General features: G+C 36.4%; 2 protein-coding genes and 1 long non-coding RNA gene across 3 annotated transcripts; 1 reads left to right on the top strand and 2 right to left on the bottom strand.

Moving 5' to 3' along the window:
* The first annotated feature begins 354 nt into the window (after positions 1–354).
* Positions 355–696, top strand: LOC132046749 (uncharacterized). Its single transcript, XR_009412776.1, has 2 exons — positions 355–490; positions 563–696. It is a non-coding gene; the product is annotated as an uncharacterized LOC132046749 (long non-coding RNA).
* On the bottom strand, positions 676–7,079 carry LOC132046748 (protein CROWDED NUCLEI 4). The gene is made up of 8 exons (XM_059437484.1): positions 6,636–7,079; positions 5,338–5,547; positions 4,899–5,152; positions 3,688–3,958; positions 3,493–3,576; positions 1,929–3,415; positions 1,596–1,791; positions 676–814 (listed from the first exon to the last, which is right to left on the bottom strand). The coding sequence occupies exons 1-8, from the start codon at positions 6,825–6,827 to the stop codon at positions 701–703; spliced, it is 2,808 nt and encodes a 935-aa protein (XP_059293467.1). The 5' UTR covers positions 6,828–7,079; the 3' UTR covers positions 676–700.
* Positions 7,080–9,004: 1,925 nt separating this feature from the next.
* LOC132046746 (uncharacterized) lies at positions 9,005–14,925 on the bottom strand. Its single transcript, XM_059437483.1, has 10 exons — positions 14,422–14,925; positions 13,609–13,795; positions 13,336–13,469; positions 12,515–12,627; positions 12,143–12,266; positions 11,693–11,842; positions 11,406–11,561; positions 10,868–10,947; positions 10,730–10,779; positions 9,005–9,579 (listed from the first exon to the last, which is right to left on the bottom strand). The coding sequence occupies exons 1-10, from the start codon at positions 14,812–14,814 to the stop codon at positions 9,440–9,442; spliced, it is 1,527 nt and encodes a 508-aa protein (XP_059293466.1). The 5' UTR covers positions 14,815–14,925; the 3' UTR covers positions 9,005–9,439.
* Between the last annotated feature and the right edge of the window lie 3,680 nt (positions 14,926–18,605).

Here is an 18,605-nt window from a genome sequence, read left to right as displayed (position 1 = left end):
ATTTTGACTTTTTCTTTTTTGAAAACTCACCGCCGATACGGGAAAAATATCCTCCCTACAGAAAGCGACCCTGATATCTAATCTTTGCTTAAAGTGTCATAGATGCAGTATAAGCAAAAAAGTACTTATAAGCATACCGAAACACCTTCATAAGCTATTACAAACATGGGGATGAAATAATGTAATGAAATTGATCAACAGAATATTATACTGTGTCGGTCTAGAAACTCAGGGAAAAGCACAAATAATTCTGAATTCACATCTAAATAATCCCCAAAATCTCAGTACTAAGTTGCATTTACCACAAGAAGCAGAAGAATTTAGCAGACAACACACAAAACCACTTTGATATAATGTTTACTTACAACCACAGCTCTTTGATAAACACTAAACATTCACAACTGCTAAGAGTACCTATTCTTACAATTTACAAAATACTTAAGGTTATGAGTTAGCCTGAGAAAATTTAAATGTTTGGGACGCACATAAAGTCACCAAACATGGCATAACACCACTCACAATCAATCATTAGCTTGAAAATTCTGGTAGGAAGTCCTGGAAGTTTCCCAAACATGGCATAACACCACTCACAATCAATCATTAGCTTGAAAATTCTGGTAGGAAGTCCTGGAAGTTTCAAATGAAGAAAGCAAACAGCAAAATAGTCGAGGCTCAACTCTTCTCACATCTAGCAATCTCACTACTTCCTTGTTGCCCTGGTTCTCCGGGATCTCCTCTCGGCTTTCCCATTTTGATCTGATTCCAAGCTACCGTTGTTCCCAAGCTTCTCACCACTTTCCCCAGAGAGAGTCTCCTGCAGAAGTATGCTTTTATGATTTGCGTTGAACAGAACATGAAAAAAAGTATGTTAGCCTCTTCAATCCAAAGAAAGAAGAGTCTTCATCATACTTTCCCCCAATTTAGGTGGACCTAATTTAACTGGGCGCAAGCACTGGTATTAAACTGAGAGTTGGAATTTTATGCTACTTAAATATGTGTCTAAAAGTAGGGAGAAACTAAAATTTGAGAAAGATTTCAAACTTTCTTGGTGCGAAAATGAGCCCCACGATAACATCTTTACAGTTGGATGTTAAAAATGTATTAGATATTATAGGAAAAGTTTCCTTTCTAGGAGAGTGGACACAAATTTCAGACAACTCAAAATAGAATCAAGGACTGATAACTGAGACGAAGAAGTAGAAGTATGCACCTACTTTTAGTGCATACGACAAAATTAGACTTGCCTCCCAATAAGACATCTGTCAGTGCATTGCATGCACTGCCCGAGTTTTGTACAACTAGAACGGTGGATAGTCATCAAAAGTTTAAAAGCATAAAAGATAAAATAGAAAAGAAGCTAGAAAAACAAGCACAGCAAAAAATATCGGTTATAGGAAAGAATTAAATTTGTTCTGAAACAAAGTATACCAGAGAATCAACACAGAGAAGATTACCCTATTGATCACATACTAACACTACCTAAAAGCTAAAAATATATGGAGAAAATTACGGAAGTTGATAATTTCAAAACATCATGAAGCCGTAGCACGCTTGCATTGCTCGAACATATAACCATAAAGAAAATTAGAGCTTACCTGACTTCCCTCTGCAACTTTTTTCACATTGATTTCCGTCATTTCATGAACTGTAACAATTTTATCAATGTATACAGTAGTCTCCTCTCCAGCAATGGGAGTTTGGTCAGGTGGTACTTCCAGGTGTTCAACTGCTGGTGCATCTGGTACTTCTAGGTGTTCAACTGCTGATGCTTCAGGTGCTGGTGACGATGGGCTAGAAAGAACCAGAAAACAAATGACGGCAACAAACCAATATTCAATTTCTATTTGATAACTAATAACATACGGAACGGAGTGGGATAACAGAAAAAAGTGTGCCACTTGACACGTCAGTTATTAAGACAGAAATACCGTGATGCACCATTCTCGGTCAATTGAGATATAGTATCCCCATTTTCCCTCCGCCTTTTGTTACTTGGTGTACGCTCAAGCAATGTATCAGCACATCTCTTAAGCCATGAGAATGGAGTAGAGATAGGAGAAGATGAATTTCCGTTCTCTCTCGTGACAGAAGAAATATCTCGTCTAACACCATTATTACAATTCCCATCCAGACCAGAACCCATCACCAAGGGATGCTTCAAAAATCTTTTTGCAGAAGGTAATTTTTTGGGTGTGACAATACGATCCGGTATAATCTTAACATCCTCCAATTTTTTCAACTGCTCAATCTGAGCAAGAATCTCCTCCCTATCAGCATGAAGTAATTCCCTTTGTTTCTCTAATTTCAGCCTTTGCACCGTAAGTTCTTCTATAGCATGATTTAGCTCTGCCCATTCTTTATCCCTTCTCTCACGATCCAAATTAATCTCTTTTCTCTGAGCATCTAGTTTCTTCAACTCCAAGCCAGCATTTTCCAATTCCTTCTCCACAGTCTCCCTGAGAGATGCAATATCCTGAAGTTCTTTTTTCTTTTGCTCCTCAAAGGCTTTCTCCTTTTCCTTTAGGTCAGTTTCTATTTCTTCACGCCTTTTTTCAATGCGGTTCTCTAGCTCCTTTTTCTGCATCTCAACATCCAGCAAAAAGTTTTCGCGTTCTTTCTGAATTTTGCTAAACCACTCTGCACGTTCACTCTCAATCTCATACATGAAGGTTTCACGGTCACGAGAAAGTGACTCCAGATTTTGCTTGTATTCTTCTTGAATTGCATGTTTCTCTGCTTTCAGGCTGTCACGGCTATCCTTAAGAAGCTTAGAAATGGCCAATTTCTCTTCAGCCACACGTTCAGCTTCCTGCTGCAACTCTTCTCTCTTCTCATCGATTACCTCCCATTCAGTCTCAAATTTAGCTTTCTCTGCTTTCAGCCGATCTGCCTGCTTCTCAATTTCTTCCTTCTCCGCTCTAATCATATCAATCTCTTGCTTTAGCCTCGTTTCCAGAATCAGCAACTCTTGAGTTTCACTTTTCATAGCCTCCGCTTGCTCTTCCTCATGGTCGACATACTTTCTTTTTTCATCCAGCATTTTCAGAGACTTTTCAAGATCATGTCTGATTTTGTTGATTCCTTCCTTTTCTTGCTGCAGAACTGTTCTCTGCAACTCTACCTCTTTTTCAGCAGCTTGGAGGTTTCTTTCTTTTTCCTCAACTACATGTACCCTGTCTTCCAACTCTTTCTCCTTCTCAGCTAGTGTTCTTGATTGCCTCTCCAGATCATACTCCTTTTCAGTAATTAGGTCCTCCCGATACTTAATATCCATATCTTTCAACTCCCAAGCCCGCCTCTTGGTCTGGATCTCATCTTCCACCAATTTCCGTTTTGTTTCCAACTCTGCCTCGATAGAAGATATCTTAGTTACTAATGTGGCATCCTGATTAACCACAGCCTGCTTCATGCCATCCTGCATGGTTCAAAATAGTTAAGAAGATAAAGGGATTTCACAGTGAAGGATGGAAGCATAGTTTTGCCAAAACTTACCATCTCCTTGCTTTGGAGTTTCCCCTGTAATAGCAGTAGCTCTTCCTCTTTATTGGTAAGTTCAGTTTCCCTTTTGATTACGGCCTATTAATATACAGCAATTGATTAAACAAATTCCACGATATCTTTTATCACAAAAAAATCATATACATAATAAGCACAATATTATGTAAAAGAAGAGAGAAATAGGCTCACTTTTTCTCTTGCTGATAGAGATTTCAGTTTCAGCTCCAGATTGCGCTTCTCCTCATTCAGGGTTTTAACGTCATTCTCCAGGTTTAATTTTTCATCCTCCAAGTCTTTCTCACGTCTGTTCAGTTCTAGAGATCTGTTAAATATAAAATCTTCTCTCTTGTTGAGAAGAGCCTGAGCCTCTAATAACTCTTCTTGAGATCGCTGTAGAGTTTTCAACCTTTCAGAGAACGATTGTTTCTCCAGATGGATCTCTTTCTCTTTTGCTTCACAACTGACAGATCAAAGGAAAAACAAACTTAATGATGTGCATGAGGATAATAATAGCACAAGTGCCTCCATAGAGGATATCTTCATTCCTACCTACACTACCTAAAGATATGATCATTTTTCTGTTAGTTGAGAGGAACAAAACAATTGATCCTTTTGGTGGGGAAGATCCACAAATGACAGATATAAGTGCCAATTTCATGAATGCATTCAATCCCCTTTTTTAAAGGATAGGTAGAAATTCTACTAATAAAAATTAGGACCAAGTGGGTAAAAGTATACCAAAATATCTATGAATTTCATTCCTTTAATTTAAGCAACTAATCCATGAAATCCAGTCCACAGTAAAAATTGTTTACAACAGTGTTTACAACAACCACGACATTCCCAGTATTATTCCACAAGTGGGAATTTACAACAGCCTTTTCTATGCCGAGAATACATATTCCATAAACACCTAAATTTTACAGTAGACAAAGGTAAATTATTGTCCTCAAAAAACATCCATAATTTCCTTTTAACCAGACTGTCCAAAATTCATAATGCAGTCAATCCTAAAAATCATACTTCAATCGCGAAATCCTCTTTCTAAGGTTTGAAACTCGGGGAATAAATAGGACCGTCCCTCTACCCTTTTCCACTTAAATAACAGACTAGGTTCATAGCAGGATGCAAACCCGTGACGTGGGTCAACCACACATCCCTGTTTGTAAACATTTGGCATTGAACCAAAGTCCTAACGAGCTCGAAGAGAATAGCATTTGAACCAAAGTCCTAACGAGCTCGAAGAGAATAGCATCTTAGTAAACAAGGTACAACACATCACGAAGTAGAACCTGAATGGTGTTTTGACAGTCTAACTACTATGGAAACATGAGATCAGCAACGATCAAAACCACAATACAGACAAAAGAACATCCTCGAAATCAACATTAAGCACATACTCTGACTTGAATGATAATGTCTGTCTCCTAAGATCATCTTCTCGTGACTCGACTTCACGTAATTTTCTTTCTGCGCTACGATTAAAAAGGCTGGCTTCTGCTTCCAAAGATTCTGCTTTATGCAACTTTTCTCCCGCATCGGCATACTTCTTCTGAGCATCCTCCATCATGCTTTGTGCTTCAGCCAATTTATTCTCCGATGCAACTTTTGCTTCAGCACACTCCGCTCGCATCTCATGCAATGCTTTCTCAATCTGTTTAAAATTCAAAAACATGTCAGCAAGATAATGAGAGAACAACAAAAAAGAAATCAAAAAAGTGAAGAGACCATGGCAAGATACTATAGAAAGCAAGACAAAGCATTCTAAAAAGGAAATAGTAACGACAATTAAAAAGATAATGAACAAACACGGAGAAAAAATAAGTGGAGTAATCATACGTTTGCGACGCATTCTTTCTCAATTCCAAGCGCTTTCTTCAGATTATTTTCAACTTTCTTAGCTTCAGCCGCATCAGAAAGACGTGCAGCTTGTTCACGCTTGTACAAGAGTTCAGCTGACTCAGCAGCTGCTTTAAATTGCTCATTATTGGAAACCCACTCCTTCCTTTCCAGGATGAGAAGACCCATTTGATATTGATGGTCATAGATCTACATCCAGAATAGAGATGCAACCATGAACCAAGTTAGCGAATAAATAGAAGACATCCAGATGCAATAAAGACAAAAATAGACAGTAGAAGCCTAGCTTTTTAGGATTTGGTCCATCTGTTCAGTCAACCAATATTCCTGAAGGGGCAGAAGGAACATTACAAGAAAGGAACATCAAGCAAATTAAACAGTAGGTGCATTTAGTATGGAAGAAGATGGTTTCCATAAACAATGTTATCCGTGAAAACTGTTTAAGGGTGTGTTTGGTATGGAGGAAAAAACAAGTCCCTTAAAAAATAAGGAAAATGACTTCCCTGATGGAAGTAGGGAAAACACGTTCCGAAGTGTCCAAGCTCTTTGTCTCCTCCCCACCCTCAACGGCTCTCAACCCCTTGATCATCCCATCCCCCGCCACCCCCAACTTCCCACTCCCCACCACATCCCACCCCCATAATGTTTTCCTAAATTACATACAAATTTACTTGGACAATATTTTTTTGTTTACCTACCAAACACCAGAAAATAAGTAAAAAACTCACTTATTTGTCCAAGAACACATTTTCTAGGAAAACATTTTCCTTCATACCAAACACACTCTACGTTGAGCAAACATTTTCTAGCATTTAAGGTAAGCAAATACTGAAAAAATATTTTTCCTTGATGAAACCATTTTCCAGGAAAACATATTTTGCTATAACAAACGCACCACAACGCTAAAGCCGCATGAACAAAGACAATGCCCTGCTCATATTTATTTTCTTACAAGAACAACAACAACATACCCAGTTTATCAATTTAACCACACAACCCGGGTGAGGGTAGAGAGGTTGTTTCCGATAGACCCTCGGGTCAAAGGAAAAGTAACCAACGCTCATATTTATTTTCCTACAAATAAGAAATTCAACAAAGAAACAGCAACCTTAAAAGCTAAGGATTTTGCCTTTGGCGTCTAGTAATAGAACAAGAGAAGTATCCCTCAACAAAACAATAAGCTACATCATTAACAATCCTATAACAGTAAAATTGACCCCCAAAAAAGGAAGCTAGTGGGTTCTACTATTTCTATGAGTCCCAAAATTAAGATATACCTCAGTTTCGAGTTTGGCAATATAAGCAATAAGAGCAGATTTATCTCTACGTTTAATAGAGTCTTCATCAAATCCAGCTTCACGGAGTCTCTTCCATATCACTTCATCTGTCAAAGGGGTTTTAGAAACCCTACCTAAAGCAGAACTAGGCGTTGGAGTCAAAGCTAATCTACTTGACCCTGGACTTGCCATTCTTGATTTCACTAAAGAAAATTCCAAGATTTCACTTGTTCTTGATCAATTTGTTTTGAGTTCTTGAATTTAATTGTCCCTTCAACAAGGACAGTGGAGTTGTGGTAATGGTGGACTCCACACAAACCTTTTGTGCTTTATTCTTTGCCTTTTTTCTCTTTTCAGTCACACTTTGCTTTGTTGGCTTTGATTTGATTCTCTCTCTATGCCAGAAGTGGACTTGGCTGCTCCACCGTTTTGAAAATTGTACTGGTTTTTTTGCTTCTGTTATAAGCTAAGCGGACTACTCTAACGGCAACGTTATAACGGTAAACTTTAGGTCGAATTTACCGCTGATTTGTTTATAAAAAGGAAGAGGAAATTTTATTACCTTTATTAGCAGCTCATTTTGAAATTTAAAAGTCTGATTACTTTAGAAAAAAAATTAATTAGAGGAGGGAACCTTAGCTGGCAAAATCTCGACTCAAAATTTAATATTCAATCTAGGAAATTCAGTTTGTGAGCGGGTTTTTTGAACTAAATTTTACATTCAATAGGACATTTTTAGTTTTTTATGGAGTACATGATTTTGATACTTAAGATCCCAAATGGATTATTAAATTCTAGTAATAATCTAAGGTCAACCAATTGACAGAACTGTGACATAGCATGGATCTAGCCTTGATGTTTTTTCCTTTTTTTTATTTGGTCTTTTTGAACTGTTTGATAATATACCTGTGATTAGAAATAAGTACTTTCACCATCAATCTATATCGAATTTTTTATATAAGAGTAATAACGCATCTTGTGTGTGGAAAAGTATTATCAAGGCTAAAGTTACTTTGTCCAAGAGGATAAAATGGAATTTGGGTCACGCATAATTGTTAAACACATTTTTTAATTGGTGGTACAATGGCGGGTCACTCATTGATAGAGTTAATGTCAATATTAATCAAAATGACATTTTCGATTAAAGTATTTGGCGTGTTACCCGATACAGAATGAGATATAGCTTCTTTACCTTAACTCATCTAAAATAAAAATAAAATAAAAAATACTATTTTATCTCTTTTTATTTATGACAATATTGTATTTGCAAATAAATCCTGATTGGATATGTAATGAAAAATTTAACAACCAAATCTGTAATTCTGTATACGAGAATACGAGATGGATATTGATGATGATACTAGTCCAACAAAGAAAAAGATTCCCTAGTCATTTATGTCAACTGATATGGTCCAAATTCAGTTTGCATTTAGTTTGATTATTTAAAAGATGCTCAATTTTGTGATCTGGGTTTCCTATACATGATATACTTTACAATATTTGTTTTAGGTCTACAAATCTACTCATATCCAAATCAATTCCTTCTTTTTCGAGTTAAACACGCGTGCATATTTCGTTGATAGATAACATTAAGACTCGAAGTTAAGATCATAGTTTGATCTGATGCCATATAGTGATGTATTTATAGCATTAACAATATCATGATTTGCTAGCAAACATGTGCTTCTTACAATAATTTTGACCAGATCGTTTTCGTTGGTCATCTTATTGTTATTGTTCCCTCTTTTCGCTTTCAGTTGATAGTGGCACATTTAAATTTAGTTGTTCCTCCTTTTTTTTCTTTTTTTTTTTTAATTTAGATATCTCTGCGTTAGATTAATTAAATTTTAATTAAGCGGGAAAATTCCACATTTGAAGGTAAAGCGCTCCCTAACAAAGGTAAAATTTAGTTCCTCTGCAAAGTGGTTAAAAATATTGAGAATATTGAGACTAAGGATTTTAGTTTATACGAACCGAAACAGATCTATTTAGTATCTCCGTGAATAAGTCATTAGAGGGCAGAAGAAAAAAAAAATGTCTCTCCTTATGGAAACGAATTCATTTCACTAGGCTGAAACATGCCTCTCAGATAACTTATACTCTTGCAGTGACCAATTTCCATTTCCAAGTTGTTCCACTAATTAGAACTCGTAAAATACTTGGGGTCTTGATTGATAAGTATTTTAGCACTTCCTCTGTCCTAATAAGAAAATCAAGACTTGGAGCTCGAAACTTAAAACATTTAAGTTAAAAGTGTAAATTCAAAAATAACTTTCTCATTTTTTTTGAAAATAAAAATAAAATAATTCAGAATCTACATAAATCTTTATGTTTTGAAGAAAAATCTTTATGTTTTGAAGAAAATGGAGTAAAACACAACTGCTCAATTCCCAATATATTATAATGTCATATAACAAAAGGGACAACAGGCGTACTAGACTGCAGATGCAATGATGCAAACAAGGAACTCAACAGAAGTTAGTCTTCAAATTCTTACATCCTTTTCCTGCAGATGTAGTTGGCGTTAGGAAGAAAAAGCTTCTGTTCCATTTCAGAAATATATGTTTAAGGTAATGGTCTGTTAATGCCCTGATATGTTATCTTTGATAGTTACCACAAGTGATCATGTGATGGTGGAAAGAAAAGGCATTTCAGTTCCATATGCTGCACTGCAACTGATGACCAATCTCTCGAAAGCAATATGTACAACAAGGAAAACACCGAGGCGTTTGTAAAAAGGTGGTTTCTCATGTTAGCAAAAGCAAGTATAATTTGCCAGTTTTCTGGTGAAGGAAAAATACTGTCTACATGCTGAAAGTTGCCATCTTTTCATCATAGTAATCGTCCAGCCAGCCCTTGATTAGCTTAACCTCACTTGACCTTTGATCCAGAAGCCAATCAGGATCTTCAGCAGTTGCAGCACGCAGATCTAAGTGATGGGCACCTAAACATAAACAACAGTGTTCAGTTATTCAAGTTTTTACTTCTCTCCTCTTGTTGTTTTCTGACAATTATGAATTACCAACATTATATAGAAACGTACACATTGATGTCAAACCGTCAAAGCCATTATATTCATTGAGCTTCTATAAAGAAAAATGAACTGTATCCTTGCACTCAAGCTAGTCAAGAGAGTTGATTATGATCTTTTTTCGGTGAGCAGAAATTTGATCACGATCCTTTTTATTTTTTATGATGGTGGTGTTTGGGCCAGCTTGTGGCACCTCAACTATTCCACCGGGTACATATTACCCCCCCACCAGTACAAACAGCAAGTTGATCACAATCTTATGCTCAAGAAATCGTTTATCAACTAGCAGATATAAAGTATAACAGGGAGTACAAACACAGATGACAAATATAATTGGTGGAAGAGAAAAACAAAAGACAAGAGGGACTTAATAATGGAGTTCCTTCTCCCAGAACAAAACACAGTTCATGATGAGGGGGCTTTCTGTTACCCGCTCACATAAACTTTGATGAACTTACTGTCTCATTCAAACCTTGCATCACACAAATAGTTAGATTACATTTTTCATTGGTAGCCCTAATATTTACTGATGAAGAGGTTCATACAGTATCACTAGCTGAAGGTGCAACTTCATCAAGTTGAGTTTCAATTAGGAGACCCTGAGAGACTAAATGGCTAGTTGCTCACTAACTATAAACGTGAACAGAGGAAAGCAGTCAGCCATCACAATTCACAAATTTGTCGTTGAAGAGTAAAACAGAAGAATCCTTTAAAGAAAGCAAGTGTTTGAACTGATTGCCATTCTTACTGAAAAAACATGCTGGCGATGGCACTTAAGATGGTAGTAATGTGGCTATCCCAGCCTTGCGCAGTAACAGAAATTCATAAACGAACATATAAGGAAAAGAAAAGGAGAGATTGGTGATAATTGGTATCAATCATAATTGCTTGAAGAAACAACTAAAGGATGAGGTCACATTAACTCAGCAGACAGAAATAACGAAAGCCATTCACTCGGATTGATGACTGCTTATGAGAAAAGATGGCACATTTTTGCACTGTTACTTACATCAAAAGAGTGACGAGAATGAGGAATTATCTAACAATGCAGTTAGAGGAATACCTTTCTCAGTATTTAGAGCAACTATAGTCTCTGACACATCCTCCAGAACACTACACAAAATGTGGACATATAATTTTAGCAAAAATTTTTGGATTGAGTTTCCATAGTCTACATAAGAAACTAAAGAAAAAAGAGTACCTGCCACCACTCCAGGGATCTAACAGGCCATTTGAGAATATGATGTTGCTGCCAAAAGCTTTTAGCGCACTCTTGAATGCCTTCAATACAAGAAAGAAACAGCAAATAACTCAAACAAGGGAGCTGAAAGAAAATGAAAATCTAGAAACTAAGCAGTTTAGAACCACTGCTACATTTTAGACTCTGTACAAATTCCTTCAAAGGAAACATCACTTGATTGCACATTCTATGTATTTTCCAAATAACCAAATTTATAATATACTGAGCAATTTAAACATAAAATAAGTATTTAATCCTTTTGAAAGTTTTAAAATACTCTTCTTGTCTTATCAAAAAGATCAAAGATTTCAAAATTGTTACCCCCCTTCTTATTCTATCCACACCTACAAGAACATGAACCTGTCATAAGCTCTTCAGAGTGAATAGATCAGGAGATATAGACCTCAAAAGATCTTATTTTCTAACTCTACACACAGTATATATATCTTCCTCAAAAGAATATACAGAGCATTGACATAGTTTTTGCACATCGTCATACATGTCCACCAAATTCAGTTGTTATCCATGTCGGCCTCGGTTTGACATGATAATCTTTCAAGCACTGCTCTTCATTTGACTTTGGGTCATAATAGAACTCTCGAAACATACTAGTCGTCTTGTTACTTGCCATTGGCATAACCATCTCAGTGCATGCCTGAATACATTGTACGAAAGATAAAAGCAACTTAGTTAGGAGGAATTTTTGTAGGAACACATCCTTTTATGACTTAAAAACTCAAATTATGAGCAACTACGCAAGGGTATGTGTATTTATCATCACCATACCTGCCAACCCCAACCACTCATACCATGAGGATCATCGTCCAGATTGAAACAGTTAACTTTTCCAGTGTAATTATAATAGACACTAATTCCTTCAAATATACGCTGCAGGACACTAGCACCATCAGGCAAACCATCAATCTTCCTACATACCTGAAAGCAAAGAGGTTGGAAGGATATTATTCACAGGAAAGAAATTGCTCCACACAACTGACTACTTGCTGATTACCAACAACAACAACAACAACATGCCCAGTGCATTCCCACAAGTGGGGTCGGGGACACACAATTGACTACTTGTTGACAACCATGCAGGGAAAAGACATCTGTTATCTGCAACACAGTATCCATTGAGAGGTGAATGCTTTTCCTCATAAAGATGGCTTCAGCATCATTTATTGTAATCTTGAAAATACAGGTAGCTTCACTGAGAGAATAAGGTCCAGTTCTAACCTCTTTAATGGGGCTTCCAGGTAAAGGCATCAAGAAGTCGGTAGGATAGGGGTAGTTGGCCATTGCCAAGTAACTATAAGCAGATTCCAACCAGTTAGTCAGGCCGTCAACACTCTCCAGTTCCCTGCCACTCACAACGTTGGATCAAATTGCCTCAACTTGAAACTTGAATCTTGAGATTCTATAGGTTAATTACACTGTTAGCTCACAAGCTATGTTGCTCGGACTCTCCAAAAATGATGCCGCACCCCTGTCGGATCCTTCAAAAATGCACTACTTTTGGAGGATCCGATACGCACCCGTGTCCATTTTTGAAGAGTCCAAGTAACATAGCTCACAAGACAGCAAATAGTGGTGTCGTAGGCATCTTACCTACAGATGTGGAAAGTCTTTGTCAGTTGTGCAAGTCCGCCATTTATCTGTCCCACCTTGTTAATCACATCCCAAGACTCTTTGATAGTGTTAAAGCAACTCATACTCTCACGCTGCAGAAGGTCTTACAGCAAAGATGTCATAAATGCTAAACTAGAGTTTCAAGAATGGAATTACAAGAACTAGATTAGTGAAGGATCACTGTGCTAATTTGGCAAAGCAAAATCTGGATCCAATCAGTCAAATGTGATAAGATCTTTGGCCAAGTCCATACTAGATTCAAATTATGGGGTTGAGATTGATGTTAATGTGAATTAAATATCAGTCCTGAAGTGGACAGTGTAAAACTTTGCTGTCGTTTGTAAATCTATTTTATAGTTTATAAATTACAATGCCTAAAGTTTTATACATTAAACATTTACATAGGTTAATGTGCTCTAAATCTGAATTATAGATTCCAAATTCGGATCCATTGAAATCCTACTAGTCTAAGATATGACGGCATGATAGTCTACAATTGCACAAAAGTTGTACTGAGAATTAGTAAAAGTTGTGCCTGCCCTTCAATTTTTGACTCATGGCAAGATTACTCTACCACTCTATAAATTGAAGCTAGATATGTATCTTCACTTCATCAAATTCAAATCAAAGAATGAAGTAGACCAAAACTGATGCGATTTGCCAAAAAGAAAAAATTCTTCTTATAAGAGATTTTATTGGATTAGAATTTATCAAATAAGATCTGATTCTACTCAAAAGTTTCCCAAATAGATACTAGTAAATTTAGATGTCACTAGAGATAGAAACTCAGTCTTACGGACCCTGAAATCATTGGAGACAATGTTATAAAAGGTTTCAGGTGGCACGAGATCTTCAAACTGAAGTATTGGTGCAGAAGAAGCAAGTGCACCAATGGAAATATGGGGATATTTGAGCCTCATCCAAGCTGCAAGCACTGTTCCAAACACAAAAAAAATAGAGAACCGCTAAGTGAAGCACAACTCATAAGATTGATTAAATACAAATGCACAGAACACATTCTAGAACAGTTAAAATTACTGATGCACTAAACTAGTAAATGCTACAGTACTTACTTCCACCATATGATCCACCAAACAACACAACAGGGCATGCCTGTGCAGATAAATTTCTTTTAAGCTCAGTGATTAACACGGCATAATCAGCTAGAGCTTGTTCAGCTGTTAGATGTGACAAAGTTGTAGCATTCTTATATGCTTCTTCCTTACTTCCATACGGCATTGACTCCCCATAGTATCGATGCTGAAAAAACCAAATTGTAATTATTTATCAATCTTCACTATATAACAATGTAAGGAAATTTTCTGATTACAACTAGTCTACAATGGTGAGTGTAAGTTTACTCCCTTTTCTTCAATAAGCTATAATGCTTCTTATTCGCTTTCTGATTCATTAATCTACATCTCCTCTTGTGAAGTCTTTAACAACCTCTAATATGTTGGCTGGCATTCATCTGTTAGCATCTCCTCTTGTGGAGTCCTAAGAACCTCCCAATTTTCGGGCTCAGCCAGCCCAAGAGTGACCCTTAACATGGTATGATACTATTCCTTTTGGACAAAGCCTTGACTTTTTCCCCCAAAAAATATTGCCTTTTGTCACGTCAATTTGATGAAAACATACAGTTTAAATTGTTTGGTCAAAGTTCAAATAATTTGCCTTTCGAGAAGTTAAACATGACAACTAATTTGGGAAGGGGGGAGTAGGACTTTGTTCGACACTCAGCATAAGCTTGACCCTAGTCTAACTGCTAATTTTCCGAGATTTACGAGTATGGGGCTTGTTATGTAGCTATTCAAGCACTCAATTCATTGCTAACAACAAAAATAGAAACTTTATGAGTAAAATAAGAAGAATGGCAAGTAATTTACCTCAGGGAAGATAACCATAGCGCCAAAACGAGGAGCAATTTCCCAAACGAAGCCTGTATTAGCAGCGAACCATTCGATATCACCTTCATTCCCACAGTAGAGGAAAATAGGACCCAATCGAGAGGGACCCACCCAGTGTTGAGTATTGATCAGATAACGCTGTTGAAACGAAGGTAAATCAGCGAAACTGAAGTGATCCAGCTTCTGCTCGAAATATTTAGTCTCATACTCGTATTTTGGGGCTTTGCTTTTATCAACAAGTGAAAATGTCTTGCTTGAGCTCTTCAAATTGCCAAGATAATGAGCACCTGGCAATTTAATAGCTGATGCTTGACATAAAAATGAGATAATGATCAGTATAAGAAGAGTGTAGAGAAATGAAGAAGTTGACATTTTTGCTGGAGGCTTTGTTTTCGGAGACAATGAGGAATTGACACTCTAAACTCCAACATCATCTCTGTTTTGTTGCGCTAACTTTATGTGTTGCTTTCTTGTGGGATGATGATGTTATGGGTCCATAAAATTATGTTTTGGTACGATAAATGTCGAGAAAACGCCATAAATAGTCCCTTAACTATGGCAGTAGGCCTAAAATGGTCCCTTAAATATACACTTACCGATTTTAATCCTTTAAATATTTAAAAACTTATCAAGTTTCGTCTCTGCCTATTTTTATACAAACAGCGTAGAGAATCCCCTTCTTGGACAAGTCATCCACCATTTTCTTCCATTGCAGCTCCACAACTTGGCTGCGTCATCGGTGTCGTTTAACGCTTCCATTACCTGATGTGGTAGCAATGCACTAGCAGAATTCTTAGCCTTCCCCTGTTTCACTTTCTCAAGATATTCTCTAAACCTCTCTTCCTCGTATTTCGAAACTTGTCTTTGTACATCTTTATAGAACTAATGCAACCCTATTGTAAGGAATCGAACCCCAATTATTTTGCCCAATATAAAATCTCTGGTAAGTCGAGAGCTTTGTGTAACGGAACGAGCACTTGCTTCTTTAATCGATCCTTACTCTGTACGCGTAATATGCATCTTCAATTCCGTCGTATTACGATTCCTTTGGAAAAACCTTCCTTGCAATGGTCTGACATGAAAGTGTTGGACACCACTGTGATGAAAGCAAGGGCAGACCCATGTGTTAAATTTTGGTGTTTGAGCACCCATTAACCGTGGCAGATACTCTATGTAGACATATAGAAAACATTGTATAAACAGCACCCAAGAAACTAAAAAGATATTGAAGTTTGGTATAAAATAATAATTTTCGATGGAACTTCATTTTTTGAACCCAGGACCATTGAATCCCTCGGGTCCGCCACGGATTTATCCAAAGATATTGATTGTGCTTTTAAATTAAAAGGTATATCTATCAACAACTTTTTTGCCATATCAATTTTCTGCCATGTCGTCCTCGCTTTCTGGTTCTCGATCAACTTTATTTCTTCTTTAATATATTTTTCGCTTGATTTTAAATTTCATGTTGAATCGTTGAGGTTGTGAGTTTTTTTTTCCACAAGAGGAACTTTAAAAAAGTCAAGTCGGGGATCACCTTTAGAAATTGGATGAAAATATTCAAATATCCAACTTCAAGTAATTCGCAAAAAAATCAGATACGCGATTGTGCAACAATTTTAAATTAGGATCAAGCCTATATCTATCAACAACTTTTTTTGCCATATCAATTTTCTTCTGCTCCCTTGTCCTCGCTTTCTGGTTCTCGATTTCAACTTTATTTCTTCTTTAATTCCACTAAGTTGTCTCCAACCTCTGCTTTCCTCCATTGAATAAAATTAGGGCTTGTATCTGCTTTCTCTCAGGAATTTCATGTTGAATCGTTGAGGTTAGAGTTTTTTTTCCACAAGAGGAACTTTGAGAAAAAGTAGTGGGGAGAGAGAAACAAGTCGGGGATCGGAGTATGAAGACTCTTATCACTATTTTTGGGTTGTGTCTTTAATCAAATTGTTTGTATGAAAAATAGACGGAGATCAAATTTGTTAAGTTTTTTATAGTTAAAGTGGGTGAGGATGGCTTTAGAAAATAGGATTTTTTTTAAATTTTTAATTAACTAAATAGTTTAAAAATAATTGTTTTATCATGTTTTATTTTTTAATAATTATTTTAATATATACGCCACATGTACTACTTTAATTTGTCAATTTGCCACGTTAAGGGGTATTTACACACATCATATATTTTCTCGATAAATGTTTGATGCAAAACTTGTAAACCTTGTGTTTTAGAACATTAATTTCAAAATGGGAATGAGTTTAACTTATATAGATTGTTAGTGAAATAATGTTACATCCCGTACTGTTGTACGTTGGGATATGTCGTAGTAAATTCATATGAGCTTGAAGGAATTAAGGTCATTCATGAGGTTATAAAGGATTTATGACGGTGTTATTGTAAGACCCTGTAAATTTGACAACCATGATACCGTTAGATATTATTTTGATATGACATATATCTTAATATTATTTTGATATGACATATATATTCTTTTAAGTAAAACCTTTTAGTTAAGATTTGATAAGTATAATTTCGGGTAGTTACTATTATTACTACTTCCGAATATGCTTTAAATTATACACCTGATATGAGGAAGTTATAAATGAGAATTTTATAAATTATAGGATAGAAATTATTTTCTGACAAGAAAAGTTATCTTTTCCTATTTTGGGAATTAATAGTACAAAAATTTGTAATCTTGATACAATGTTGGAAAAATTAGAATTTTGATAAATATATTTTTGTTACCATTTATAATAGTTACCCATTAATGGATAATTTGGTATAAAAATTACACTAGTCATATTGCCTAACTTATTTTAGTTTTAATTAAATGATTTGTCCCAATTATGAGGATATTCTTTATGTAAAGAAGGGACAAACTTTCCAAAGTGGGACCACTACAAGGAATATTTTTTAAAAAAATCCTATACTGATCTATTAGCTTCTTACGTGTCACAATTTCCATTTGCTATATAACACTAAGCATTAATCATTATTTATAGTGAAGAAAGTGGGGGTTAGTGGGTTAGCCAAACTTTGATCCTTGGAAAAATTTAACCAACTCAATAATTCAATTCTATATGTATGTATTGAAACTTTAAGTTACGGATCTGGAAATTGTTTTACATACTCAGCACATAAGAGTGCCTCTAGTCCCAAAGGCCGATCATTCTTTTAACTCCCAAATAAACCACGACAATTAAAAATCGATGGTTCGAAATCAAGCCGTTAAGCTAGGATTCAAGGTTAGATGTTGTTATATTGTTTGGTCGCCGTTGTTCTTGTGTTGTTGAGACGCTGGATATATGGATTAATGATGGCATGTTATTGTTAATGTTGTGACCTTGAGGGAGGTGAAAGAAACAAGGGAGATGCTGCCCGATTTATTGTAGAATGAACTGTCTCTCGATATATGAGTGTTGTATCGTTTGTAGCGTGACACTAGTGTTGTTATTGTTCATTGTAGATTGATGCGTAGAGGAGATTGTCCCCGACAATAGTAAGAGCTTGGTGCTAAGGTATGTAAATGCTATCCTTCCTTTTTTGTTTGGCATGATTCTTTATCGAACGAGTCCACGTGCACAAAGAGGTGCCACTCATAGAGATTCCATGTCTATATTGTTTCGTGATATTCGTGTAGCAGTTTCCCTCGTCGGGAATTCACTTTCAGTTAGCATTGTTGCCACGTAGTTAATAGATAGAAAGAGAGATTGTAAAGTTTATAGAAGTGTATATTTGCCTTCGGGGCTATGATGTTTGCCTTCGGGGCTATGATCGTTGCCTTCGGGGCTATGATGTTTGCTTTCGGGGCTATGATGCATGCCTACGGGCTTATTGGCCATGTAGTTGCCTTCGGGGCTATACAGACGTGCGCTTGAATTATTAGTTATTAGACGTCAGAGGCAAGTAAGTACAGCTGGATTCTTTATTGAATTTTCAGTTATCTTATATTTCATTTCAGTGTTAGTTTCAGTCGCCTTACAGACTCGGTACATTATTTCGTATTGACGTCCCTTTGCCTGGGGACGCTGTGTTCATGCCCGCACGTTTAGATAGGCAGTTGGAGAGACCGCCTCATTAGATTGTCGAGTACCAGCTAGAGTGGTAAGCTCCATGTCACTCGGAGTTACCCAGGCAAGAGTTTTGTGTATATACAGATTATG

This window comes from Lycium ferocissimum, chromosome 2 (assembly GCF_029784015.1).
Source record: "Lycium ferocissimum isolate CSIRO_LF1 chromosome 2, AGI_CSIRO_Lferr_CH_V1, whole genome shotgun sequence".
NCBI lineage: Eukaryota > Viridiplantae > Streptophyta > Magnoliopsida > Solanales > Solanaceae > Lycium > Lycium ferocissimum.
This window is presented reverse-complemented; position numbering and strand designations above follow the sequence as displayed.